Source organism: Bombina bombina, chromosome 12 (assembly GCF_027579735.1).
Source record: "Bombina bombina isolate aBomBom1 chromosome 12, aBomBom1.pri, whole genome shotgun sequence".
Classification (NCBI taxonomy): Eukaryota; Metazoa; Chordata; class Amphibia; order Anura; family Bombinatoridae; genus Bombina; species Bombina bombina.
This window is the reverse complement of record NC_069510.1, coordinates 133729477-133743013: the sequence shown is the minus strand read 5'-3', so window position 1 is coordinate 133743013 and position 13537 is coordinate 133729477. Positions and strand designations below refer to the sequence as shown.

General features: G+C 41.3%; 1 protein-coding gene across 2 annotated transcripts in view; it reads right to left on the bottom strand.

The window, feature by feature from the left end:
* The window catches only part of CDK5RAP2 (CDK5 regulatory subunit associated protein 2), a 538634-nt gene that overhangs the window by 53739 nt on the left and 471358 nt on the right, over window positions 1–13537 (bottom strand). For both annotated transcript variants that reach the window (XM_053695716.1, XM_053695717.1), the window contains one exon: window positions 11557–11699. In XM_053695716.1, the coding sequence (XP_053551691.1) occupies window positions 11557–11699 (143 nt within the window). The remainder of the gene's footprint in view (window positions 1–11556; window positions 11700–13537) is intronic.

Here is a 13537-nt window from a genome sequence, read left to right as displayed (position 1 = left end):
TTTGAATGTGACAGTGCTATCTATTTTCTCTGTATGTGTGTCCCAGAAAAAATTAAAGTTAGCACTTACCTTAAGACTTCTGCCAGGCAGCACGGCAGCTCACTAGGTTTGAGAGGCCAGTTCCCACACATGGACCTGTGGATAGTAATCTTACTCAGGCTTGCACGATTAGGACAGCATAAATATATGGGAGGCGCAGTGAGGATTGTACCCCAGAAGTTCCCATTGCTTGAAAGCCACCACTGCTCTACTGAAGAGACTGATATGGACTACAGCTACACCCTAGAACAAAACAGCACAATCTTGCAATGTTGAAAAAAAGAAAAATTATGCTTACCTGATAAATGTATTTCTTTTTTGACACGATGAGTCCACGGATCATCTTAATTACTAATGGGATATTCACCTCCTGGTCAGCAGGAGGTGGCAAAGAGCACCACAGCAAAGCTGTTTAATAGCTCCTCCCTTCCTTCACACTCCAGTCATTCGGCCGAAGTTAAGGATAGAAAGGAAAAAACAAGGTGCAGAGGTGTCTGAAGTTTACAATAACCAACAACCTGTCTTACAACAACAGGGCGGGCCGTGGACTCATCGTGTCAAAAAAGAAATAAATTTATCAGGTAAGCATACATTTTCTTTTCTTTTTTATGACACGATGAGTCCACGGATCATCTTAATTACTAATGGGATTCAATACCCAAGCTAGAGTACACAGATGATACGGGAGGGACAAGACAGGGAACCTAAACGGAAGCCACCACTGCTTGAAGAACCTTTCTCCCAAAAGTGTCAAATTCGTAAAACTTTGGAAAAGTGTGAAGAGAAGAACAAGTTGCAGCCTTGCAACTCTGTTCCACAGAAGCTTCATTTTTGAATGCCCTTGAGGAAGCAACAGTCCTCGTGTAATGAGCCGTAACCCTCTCGGGAGGCTGCTGTCCAGTATGATACTCTTCAGCCAAAAAGAATGAGAAGTAGCTGTAGCTTTCTGTCCCTTACGTTTTCCTGAGAAAATCACAAACAAAGAAGAAGACTGACGAAAGTCCTTAGTCGCCTGCAGGTAAAACTTAAAAGCATGGACCACTTCCAAATTGTGCAGAAGTCGTTCTTTTATGAGAAGAAATATTAGGACACAAAGAAGGAACAACAATCTCCTGATTAATGTTCAGATCAGAAACAACCTTAGAAAGAAATCCTAATCTAGAACGTAAAACTACCTACTTATCTGAATGGAAAACAAGGTAAGGAAACTCGTACTGCAATGCCGAGAGCTCTGACGCTCTATGAGCGGAAGAAATAGCAACAAGAAATAAAACTTTCCAAGATAATAACTTAATATCTAAGGAATGCATAGGTTCAAACTGAGCCCCTTGAAGAACTTTGAGAACTAAATTAAGACTCCATGGAGGAGTAACTGGTTTGAACACAGGCCTGACAAAAAGATTGTACATCTGGGACATCCGCCAGACGTTTGTGTAACCAAATAGAAAAGGCTGAGATTTGACCCTTTAGGGAACTCGTCGATAAACCCTTCTCCAAACCCTCTTGGAGAAAAGACAAAATTCTAGGAATTCTAACTCTACTCCATGAGTAGCCCTTGCATTCACACCAATAGAGATATTTACTCAATTTCTTATGGTAAATCTTACTAGTTACAGGCTTACGAGCCTGAATCATGGTCTCTATGACCGAGTCAGAAAACCCCCGCTTGGACAAAAACAGAATTTATGCTTACCTGATAAATTTCTTTCTCTTACGGTGTATCCAGTCCACGGATTCATCCTTACTTGTGGGATATTCTCAATCCCTACAGGAAGTGGCAAAGAGAGCACACAGCAGAGCTGTCCATATAGCTCCCCTCAGGCTCCGCCCCCCCAGTCATTCGACCGACGGTTAGGAGAAAAAGGAGAACCATAGTGTGCAGTGGTGACTGTAGTTTTACAAAAAATAAATTTGAACCTGACTTAATTGCCAGGGCCGGCCGTGGACTGGATACACCGTAAGAGAAAGAAATTTATCAGGTAAGCATAAATTCTGTTTTCTCTTACATTGGTGTATCCAGTCCACAGATTTATCCTTACTTGTGGGAACCAATACCAAAGCTTTAGGACACGGATGAAGGGAGGGAACAAGTCAGGTAACCTAAACGGAAGGCACCACTACTTGCAAAACCTTTCTCCCAAAAAAATAGCCTCCTAAGAAGCAAAAGTATTGAATTTGTAAAATTTGGCAAAAGTATGCAGTGAAGACCAAGTCGCTGCTTTACAAATCTGTTCAACAGAAGCCTCATTCTTGAAAGCCCATGTGGAAGCCACAGCTCTGGTGGAAAGAGCTGTAATTCGTTCAGGAGGCTGCTGTCCAGCAGTCTCATAAGTCAATCGGATAATGCTTTGCAGCCAAAAGGAAAGAGAGGAAGCGATAGCTTTTTGACCTCTCCTCTTACCAGAATAGACAACAAACAAGGATGACGTGTGTCTGAAATCTTTAGTTGCTTATAAATAGAATTTTAAAGCACGAACCACATCAAGATTGTGTAACAGCCGTTCCTTCTTAGAAACTGAATTAGGACACAGAGAAGGAACAATGATTTCCTGGTTAATATTCTTATTAGAAACCACTTTCGGAAGGAAACCAGGTTATGTACGCAAAACAACCTTATCTGCATGAAACACCAGATAGGGTGAATTACGCTGCAAAGCAGACAATTCTGTAACTCTTCGAGCAGAAGAAATAGTTACCAAAAACAAAACTTTCCAAGATAATCACTTAATATCTATGGAATGTAAAGGTTCAAACGGAACCCTTTGAAGGACTGAAAGAACTAAATTTAGACTCCATGGAGGAGCCACAGGTTTATAGACAGGCTTGATTCTGACTAAAGCCTATGCAAACGCTTGAACGTCTGGTACTTCCGCAAGGCGCCTGTGTAACAGAATAAACAGAGCAGATATCTGTCCCTTTAAGGAACCAGCTGACAATCCTTTCTCCAATCCTTCTTGGAGAAAAGACAAAATCCTAGGAATCCTAATCTTACTCCACGAGTAACCCTTGGATTCACACCAACAAAGATATTTCCGTCATATCTTATGGAAACTTTTCCTGGTGACAGGCTTTCTAGCCTGGATCAAAGTATCTATAACTGATCCAGAGAACCCACGTTCAATCTCCAAGCAGTCAGTTGCAGAGAACTAGATTTGGATGCTTGAATGGACCTTGAATTAGAAGATCCTGCCTCGAAGGCAGTGTCCATGGTGGAACAGATGACATGTCCACTAGGTCTGCATACCAAGTCCTGCGTGGCCACGCAGGCGCTATCAAAATTACCGAAGCCTTCTCCTGTTTGATTCTGGCTACCAGACGAGGGAGAAAGGGAAACGGTGGAAAAACATAAGCCAGATTGAAGGACCCAGGCGCTACTAGAGCATCTATCAATGCCGCCTTGGGGTCTCTGGACCTGGATCCGTAAAGAGAAAGTTTGGAGTTCTGACGGGACGCCATCAGATCCAACTCTGGAATACCCCATAGCTGGGTAAGCTGAGCAAAAACCTCCGGAAGGAGTTCCCACTCCCCCGGGTGAAAAGTCTGACGACTCAAAAAATCCGCCTCCCAGTTGTCTATTCCTGGGATGTGAATTGCAGATAGATGGCAGGAGTGATCCTCTGCCCATTTGATGATCTTGGATACTTCCTTCATCGCTAGGGAACTCTTTGTTCCTCCCTGATGATTGATGTACGCTACAGTCGTGATGTTGTCCGACTGAAACCTGATGAACCTGGCCTTCGCTAGTTGAGGCCATGCCTGGAGCGTGTTGAATGTCGCTCTCAGTTCCAAAATGTTTATCGGGAGAAGAGACTCTTCCCGAGACCATAGGCCCATAGCTTCCAGGGAGTCCCAGACCGCACCCCAGCCTAACAGACTGGAATCGGTCGTGACAATGATCCACTCTGGTCTGCGGAAGCACATTCCCTGAGACAGGTGATCCTGAGACAACCACCAGAGAAGATAATCTCTGGTTTTCTGGTCCATTTGTATCTAAGGAGACAATCTGCATAATCCCCATTCCACAGTTTGAGCATGCACAGCTGCAGTGGTCTGAGATGAATTCTGGCAAAGGGAACAACGTCCATTGCCGCAACCATTAACCCGATTACCTCCATGCACTGAGCCACAGAAGGCCGAGGAACAGAATGAAGAACTCGGCAAGTAGTTAAAAGTTTTAACTTCCTGACCTCTGTCAGAAATATTTTCATTTCTACCGAGTCTATTAGCGTTCCCAGGAAGGGAACTCTTGAGAGCGGGGACAGAGAACTTTTTTTGATGTTCACCTTCCACCCGTGAGACCTTAGAAAGGCCAGAACTATTTCTGTATGAGCATTGGCTCTTTGAAAAGACGACGCCTGAATTAATATGTCGTCCAGATAAAGTGCTACTGCAATGCCCCGCGGTCTTAGAACCGCTAGAATGGACCCTAGCACCTTTGTGAAAATTCTTGTCCAGAAAGGCGAACCTTAGGAACTGATGGTGAACTTTGTGGATAGGAATATGTAGGTTCGCATCCTCTAAATCCACGGTAGTCATATATTGATATTCCTGGATCAATGGTAAGATTGTCCGAATGGTTTCCATTTTGAATGATGGAACTCTGAGGAATTTGTTTAGAATTTTTAAATCCAGGATTAGCCTGAAAGTTCCTTCCTTTTTGGGAACTACAAACAGGTTTGAGTAAAAACCCAGTCCTTGCTCTGCAGTTGGAACTGGGTGTATCACTTCCATCTTTAGAAGATCTTCTACACAGCGTAAGAACGCCTGTTTCTTTGTCTGAAGACAAACGAGAAATGTGGAACCTTCCCTTGGGGGAGAGTCTTTGAATTCGAGAAGATACCCTTGAGCAACAATTTCTAATGCCCAGGGATCTGGAACATCTCTTGCCAAAGCCTGAGAGAAAGTCTGCCCCCTACTAGATCCGGTCCCGGAGCGGGGGCTACCCTTTCCTGCTGTCTTGGTAGCAGCAGCAGGCTTCTTGGCCTGTTTACCCTTGTTCCAGCCCTGCAAAGGCTTTCATGTTGCTTTGGGCTGGGAAACGTTACCCTCTTGCTTTGCGGTTGCAGAGGTTGAAGCAGGTCCGCTCCTGAAGTTGCGAAAGGAGCGCAAATTAGCCTTGTTTTAAGCTTTAAAAGGTCTATCTTGTGGGAGGGCATGGCCCTTTCCCCCAGTGATATCTGAAATAATTTCTTTCAACTCTGGCCCAAATAGGGTCTTCCCCTTGAAAGAAATATTAAGTAATTTTGTTTTGGACGACACGTCAGCCGACCATGATTTAATTGTAAAGCGGCATCAGTAATGAAAGAATTAACCAGCTTTAGAGCATGAATTCTATCCATGACTTCGTCATATGAAGTCTCCCTCTGGAGCGACTCCTCCAGCGCCTCAACCAAAAAGCCGCTGCAGTAGTTACAGGAATAATGCAGGCAATTGGTTGAAGAAGGATACCTTGTTGAACAAATATTTTCTTTAGTAACCCTTCTAATTTGTTATCCATAGGATCTTTGAAAACACAACTGTCTTCTATTGGTATAGTTGTGCGCTTAGCTAGTGTTGAAACTGCTCCCTCTACCTTAGGGACCGCCTGCCACGCGTCCCGCCTGGGGTCAGTTATGGGGAACATTTTCTTAAAGATAGGGGGGGGGGAACAAAAGGTACGCCTGGTCTCTCCCACTCCCTAGTCACAATATCCGCCACCCTCTTAGGGATCGGAAACGCATCAGTGTATACAGGGACTTCTAAAAACTTGTCCATTTTACACAATTTTTCTGGGACCACCATAGGGTCACAATCATCCAGCGTAGCTAAAACCTCCTTAAGCAGTACGCGGAGGTGTTCCAGCTTAAATTTAAACGCTAAGAAATCTGATTCTGCCCGCTGAGAAATTTTACCTGCGTCACAAATTTCTCCCTCAGACAGTACATCCCTCACCGCCACGTCAGAGGGTTGTGAGGGTACAACAGATAAATTATCCAAAACTTCTGATTGCTCATCCTCTGTTCTTAGATAGAAATGCTGCAAGGGAATTATCCATGACTGCTGCTAATTGTTGCAATGTAATAGGGGCCAATGCGCTAGAGGTACTAGGCATCGCTTGCGCGGGCGTAACTGGTGTCGACACATGGGGAGAGGAAGGAGGGCTATCCTCATTACCTTCCGTTAAAGAATCATCTTGGGCCACATTTTTAAGTGTCACTGCATGGTCTTTAAAATGTTTGGATATGTTAGCACACTTTAAACACAAATGTAAAGGGGGGACCGCCATGGCTATTAAACACATAGAACAAGGTCTATCTGTAGGCTCAGACATGTTAAACAGACTTAAACAGCACTCAAATACAGTAAAATACAATTTTTGAAAAAATAGTACTGTGCCTTTAAATAATAAAAAGCGCACACTTTTTTACTAAACCTCCAAAAATCATCCAATCTTTATGAAATTTTCACCATATGATCCTAATGCTTTGAAATGATTGCACAGTAAATTTCAATTCAATTAACCCCCTACTGCCCAAACCGGAGCAAATTAACCATGCCACAGCCTTTGCTGAAAATAAGCCTCTCTGAAGTCCTCAAGTAATCTTTGGACCCTTCACATGTATCTGCATGAAGCTGTTTGTAAAATCAACTGCGCAACTGAGGCGCGAAAATTCAGGCCCCCTCCATCTTCCCTCAGGAGTTTGTGGGGCCTTCCCAAGCCAAAATAGGTGTCTAAATATATGCCATGCGGAATAAAACCCCAAAAAGTGTTTTAAATGCAATATAAAACTTGTATAATGTCAGATTATCTTAAAAAATAATTGATTGCCCCTTAACAGTGTCCACCAGTGTATTGAGCCCTTTCAATAAGCCTTCCTTCTATACTAAGTCTCAGAATATGGCTTACCTTCCCCGCATTGGGATTCTGTCAGTCTTCCAGCATTACTAAGTCTTGACTAGAAAATATAGACTGAAAATACCTTACAGCAGTTAAGCCTGCAAACTGTTCCCCCCACCTGAAGTTCTCTGGTACTCAACAGGCCTGCGTGGGAACAGCAATGGATTTTAGTTACAAGGTGCTAAAATCATATTCCTCTCAGCAGAAATCTTCATCATTTTCTGCCTCAGAGTAAATAGTACAAACCGGCACTATTTTAAAAGAACAAACGTTTGATTGAAGAAATAAAAAACTACAAACTAACACCACATTCCCTTTACACTCCCGTGGAGATGCTACTTGTTAGAGCGGCAAAGAGAATGACTGGGGGGGCGGAGCCTGAGGGGAGCTATATGGACAGCTCTGCTGTGTGCTCTCTTTGCCACTTCCTGTAGGGATTGAGAATATCCCAGAAGTAAGGATGAATCCGTGGACTGGATACACCAATGTAAGAGAAATTAAGCGTTCAATCTCCAAGCAGTCAGCTTCAAGAAACTAGATCTGGGTGAAGGAAGGGCCCATGAATTAGAAGGTCCTTCCTCAACGGAAGTCTCCAAGGTGACAGAGATGACATGTCCACCAGATCTGCATACCAAATCCTGCGAGGCAAAGCCGGAGCAATGAGAATCACCGACACCCTCTCCTGCTTGATTCGAGCAATGACCCGTGGAAGAAGTGCAAACGGAGGAAATAGGTATGCTAGACTGAAGGTACAAGGAACAGCCAGAGTATCTATCAATTCCGCCTGTGGGTCCCTGGACCTCAACCCGTATCTCGGGAGCTTGGCATTCTGTCGAGATGCCATTAAATCTAATTCCAGCTGACTCCACTTGAGAATCAGGCTGGAGAACACTTCCGGATGGAGTTCCCACTCCACCGGATGAAAGGTCTGTCAGCTCAGAAAGTCTGCCTCCCAGTTGTCCACCCCTGGGATGTGGATTGCCGACAGGAAGCAAGAATGGGCCTCCGCCCACTGAATTATCTTGGTTACCTCCGTCATCGCTAAGGAACTCCTCGTTCCTCGCTGATAAATGATGTAAGCCACTGAAGTTATGTTGTCTGACTGGAACCTGAAAACCTGGACCGAGGCTAACTGAGGCCAGGTCAGAAGAGCATTGAAGATTGCTCTCAGTTCCAGGATGTTTATAGGAAGAACAGACTGACTGAATCCAAAAACTCCCTGAGTCCTTAGGGAGCCACAGACAGCTCCCCACCCGAGAAGGCTGGCATCTGTTGTCACAATCACCCATGACAGTCTGTGAAAGCAGGTTCCCTGGGAGAGATGATGCAGAGACAACCACCACTGAAGAGAGTCCCTTGTCTCCTACTCCAGAGTTATTCGAGGAGACAAGTCTGCATAATCTCCGCTCCATTGCCTGAGCATGTTTAACTGCAGAGGTCTGAAGAGGAACCAAGCAAACGGGATGATGTCCATTGCCGCCATCATCAGCCCCATTACCTCCATGCACTGGGCCACTGACAGCCGAGGAGTGGACTGAAGGACTAGACAAGTATTGATAATCTTTGATTTCCTGACCTCTGTCAGAAAAATCTCCATTGATATGGAATCTATTATGGTTCCCAAGAAAGATACCCTTGTGCTTGGGACTAAGGAACTCTTTTCCCTTCCACCTGAAAAATCGCAGGAAGGATAGCACTATATTCGTGAGGAATCTAGCTTGTTGTAAGGATGGCGCTTGGACTAGAATGTTGTCCAGATAGGGCGCCACAGTCGATAATCCTGAAGCGGGAACCTACCCCTGGGGGGAAAGACTTGAACTCAAATTTGTATCCCTGGAACACAATGTACAACACCGAGGGATAATGATCACAAAACCAAACCTGATTGAGAAGGAGAACCTGCCCCCTTACGGGTCGGGTGCACGCCCCTCATGTTGTGTCAGCAGCAAGCTTCTTAGACTGATTTCCCCAATTCTAAGTCAGATAGGGTCTCCGTGCTTGGTAGGAGGAATACAAGAATTTCCCTAGGAATCTCAAGAGAAACAAAATTATCTCTTATTTCCTTTTCACTATACTACATTAAAGGAGCCTACTCACTTAAAGGCCCTTCTCCTATTCCTGCGAGAGGGGTGTCTGTCCATAGAAACAGACAACGCAACAAACCAGTATGTCGCCGCACTGTAAACAGTAGACACACCAACCCCAGGTTGACAATGTAGACCCTCTAACTATTAATCGTAGGGTCCTTCATCTGCATAGAGTCCTGAAGGAACTAATATCCTTTATGTTAAAAGACTCTAGACCAAGGTGGAGATTCTCATTTCCTCTGGGTATCTCCTTCCTCCTAAGTGTAGGAGAAACAAAAACCCTATAGCCCTATCTGGTACAGGAATAGTTCCACCATGAAGGGTACATCATAATATTAGAATAACCTATTGGTGTCGGAGCCACCCAGAGTAGCTAAAACCTCCTCAAGAAGCAAATGGAGGTATTCAAGCTAAAACAGAAGGAAAAAACAAGCTCCTGATCAGATAAAGGTATACACCTCATCCGAGACTGAGAATTCCTTGTCCGGTACTACCGAACTATATTCCTCCTTAGTTACAGGGAAGAAACATTCAAAATAACTACAACTGAGTCAATCACACTATTCTGAGTGATTAAGACCTCATGCACCTTTTTTCCAACAGCGTGGGAAAAAAACAGACAATGTATTAAAAGCGGGGCAACTCTATGTGGGCTATAAATTTCTTGGGACACCTTAGGAGAAATTTGTGGTATATTTGACCATTGTCACTAGGCTCCTAAGCAGTATGTGCCTAGAAGAAGTAGGTTTAGAACAAGTCTATCCTCATCAATTAAAGATTTCTCAATAAATGAGAAATAGAAGTGGATTGGTAGAACCACATTGGAATCCAAGCCTAAAACAAGAGACCTCTAGCAGGGTCTCTTGGACCACCTTGAATCATAAAGGATGAATTACACAAATAAACAGATGGATTCCTTAACAAAATTAGCACATATAAAAGTTACTGTCTCTTTAAAATTTAAAAAGTAACATTTTATTTCTGCGTGCATAGGTAAGCTAAATTAGCATGCAAACATTGCAGAACTTATAAAAAATGTTACTTCTTTGTTCATAGATATCGCCATGACATTAAAGAAGTGATGTCTTGTGCAGCAATTCCAGATGGAAATTGCGAGGAACCGCAGGGCACTGCATGTGTGTTAGAAAATTTAATGTACATTTAATCAATCTGACTCACATATGGCAGAATAATTGAATAAAGACTTAACCTGTTAATAAAAATTAATATATAGCAAGCGTTACTGTCTCTTTAAATGTTAAAGAGTAACTTCTTTATTTTTATGAGGTCAGAAATGACTGAATATGTATGAGAGGAATTCCAGTACTGCTAAACTCTCTTTACACCTCAGCTTGACCCAGCTGAGGCATCAGACAGCCTCTCTACACAAATCCTGCCCTTGCTTATAGCGCTGTCTTAAGCGCAAGAACTGAGACAAGAATTCCTCCGTTTCTTCCGATAACCGGAAGTGTTAGGAAGGAAGTGCCTTCTGCAAGTCGTACATTCTGTTCTTAAATTCCTCCACTCCTTGCGATAGTCAGAAGTGATAGGAGGAAGGAGTGTAAAGCATTGGCGCCAATTACAAGCTCCGCCCCTTGTGGGCAAAAGGATAAATTTGACACTTTCAAATAAAAGCTGCTTAGCCTGTTATCATGGAAACACTCACACTGTGACCAACAGTTTACCACCTAAATAAACAAAAGCTCATATGTGATCTCCCTGCCGCCATTGTCTATAGTCACCGGGAGCAAGAGAACAGACTGAACAGCTTCAGTTTAAACAGCTGTTCAGTCCAATAGCTCTACATGACAGAGAAACCCCTTAGAGCACACACTCTGTCACACTCAATGCAAAAACTCAATATAAAATCTCACGGCCGGCTCTATTATTAGATGAGACCACCAGGAGATGAGACATGTCATCCAGTGCCTGCATTCTAACTGCCATAATGTCTCCTAATAGACTAGGAGAATCTGAGTCCAAGTACAATGAGGTCTAAATTAATAATGTGCCCAAACCTTTTCTGAGATCCTCTACCCCCAGAAATAAAGTTAGCACTTACCTCATCTTCTGCCTAGCAGCAAGGCAGTTCCCAGGTTTAGGAGGTCCTCTCCCTCCCATGGCCCTGTAAATAAACGAAAATCCTGAGTAAAATCCCTCAGTTTTTCTGGGTTAGGGCAGCATCAGAATATGGGAGGCGCAGTGAGAATTATGTCCCACAAGTTCCCATTGCTCTAAAGCCAACAAAGCTCTACTGAAGAGACTGATATGGACTACGGCTACACCCTAGGACAAAGTAGCACAATCTTGCACTACTTTAATAAACTCTTGATTGAATAATCTAATATAACACCTCACTTTGCCACTTCCTATCACTAACGTAGGCAAAGAGAATGACTGGAGTGGGAGGGAAGGGAGGAGCAATTTAACAGCTTTTTGCCGCCTCCTGCTGACCAGGAGGTGAATGATCCGTGGACTCATCGTGTCATAAATAATAATAAAATCTTGCTTGAAGAATCTTTGTTTTTAACAAGAAAAAAAATATTACTTTACCTTTTTGAGAAACTTTGACCTCAGGCTTCTTGTGGACTTTTTCATTAAAATGTTCGTATACTTTGAGTTCAATGCGAAGTGCTCGAAGTAACTGATCCTGTTCTACTATCTGATGCTGTTGCAAATTCAATTCACTCTGCTGCCTGAAATCATAAATAGGGACACATTTCACTGAAAACCCAATAGACAACAATAGACCAGCCGTGAATAAGGGTAATGGTAATAATGTCATAGTTGTAAAGGGAATATAACGTAAGTATACGTGTAATTGTTAGTACTGATAGTAATGTTAGTATACATGTAATTGTTAGTACTGATAGTAATGTTAGTACGGATAGTAATGTTAGTATACGTGTAATTGTTAGTACTGATAGTAATGTTAGTATACATGTAATTGTTAGTACTGATAGTAATGTTAGTACTGATAGTAATGTTAGTATACGTGTAATTGTTAGTACTGATAGTAATGTTAGTATACATGTAATTGTTAGTACTGATAGTAATGTTAGTATACATGTAATTGTTAGTACTGATAGTAATGTTAGTACGGATAGTAATGTTAGTATACGTGTAATTGTTAGTACTGATAGTAACGTTAGTATACATGTAATTGCTGATAGTAACGTTAGTATACATGTAACTGTTAGTACTGATAGTAATGTTAGTATACATGTAGTATACATGTAACTGTTAGTACTGATAGTAATGTTAGTATACATGTAATTGTTAGTACTGATAGTAATGTTAGTATACATGTAATTGCTGATAGTAACGTTAGTATACATGTAACTGTTAGTAATGTTAGTATACGTGTAATTGTTAGTACTAATAGTAATTGTTAGTACGTGTAATTGTTAGCACTGATAGTAATGTTAGTATACGTGTAATTGTTAGTACTGATAGTAATGTTAGTATATATGTAATATATGTAATTGTTAGTACTGATAGTAATGTTAGTATACGTGTAATTGTTAGTACTGATAGTAATGTTAGTATACATGTAATTGTTAGTACTGATAGTAATGTTAGTATGTGTAATTGTTAGTACTGATAGTAATGTTAGTATACATGTAATTGTTAGTACTGATAGTAATGTTAGTATGTGTAATTGTTAGTACTGATAGTAATGTTAGTATACATGTAATTGTTAGTACTGATAGTAATGTTAGTATACATGTAATTATTAGTACTGATAGTAATGTTAGTATGTGTAATTGTTAGTACTGATAGTAATGTTAGTATACATGTAATTGTTAGTACTGATAGTAATGTTAGCATACGTGTAATTGTTATTACGTGTAATTGTTAGTACTGATAGTAACGTTAGTATACATGTAATTGCTGATAGTAACGTTAGTATACATGTAATTGTTAGTACTGATAGTAACGTTAGTATACATGTAATTGTTAGTACTGATAGTAATGTTAGCATACGTGTAATTGTTATTACGTGTAATTGTTAGTACTGATAGTAACGTTAGTATACATGTAATTGCTGATAGTAACGTTAGTATACATGTAATTGTTAGTACGGATAGTAATGTTAGTATACATGTAATTGTTTGTACTGATAGTAATGTTAGTATACGTGTAATTGTTAGTACTGTTAGTAATGTTAGTATACATGTAATTGTTAGTACGGATAGTAATGTTAGTATACATGTAATTGTTAGTACTGATAGTAATGTTAGTATACGTGTAATTGTTAGTACTGTTAGTAATGTTAGTATACATGTAATTGTTAGTACTGATAGTAATGTTAGTATACATGTAATTGTTAGTACTGATAGTAATGTTAGTATACATGTAATTGTTAATATTGATAGTTATGTTAGTATACGTGTAATTGTTAATATTGATAGTAATGTTAGTATACGTGTAATTGTTGGTACTGATAGTAATGTTAGTATACGTGTAATTGTTAGTACTGATAGTAATGTTAGTATACATGTAATTGTTAGTACTGATAGTAATGTTAGTA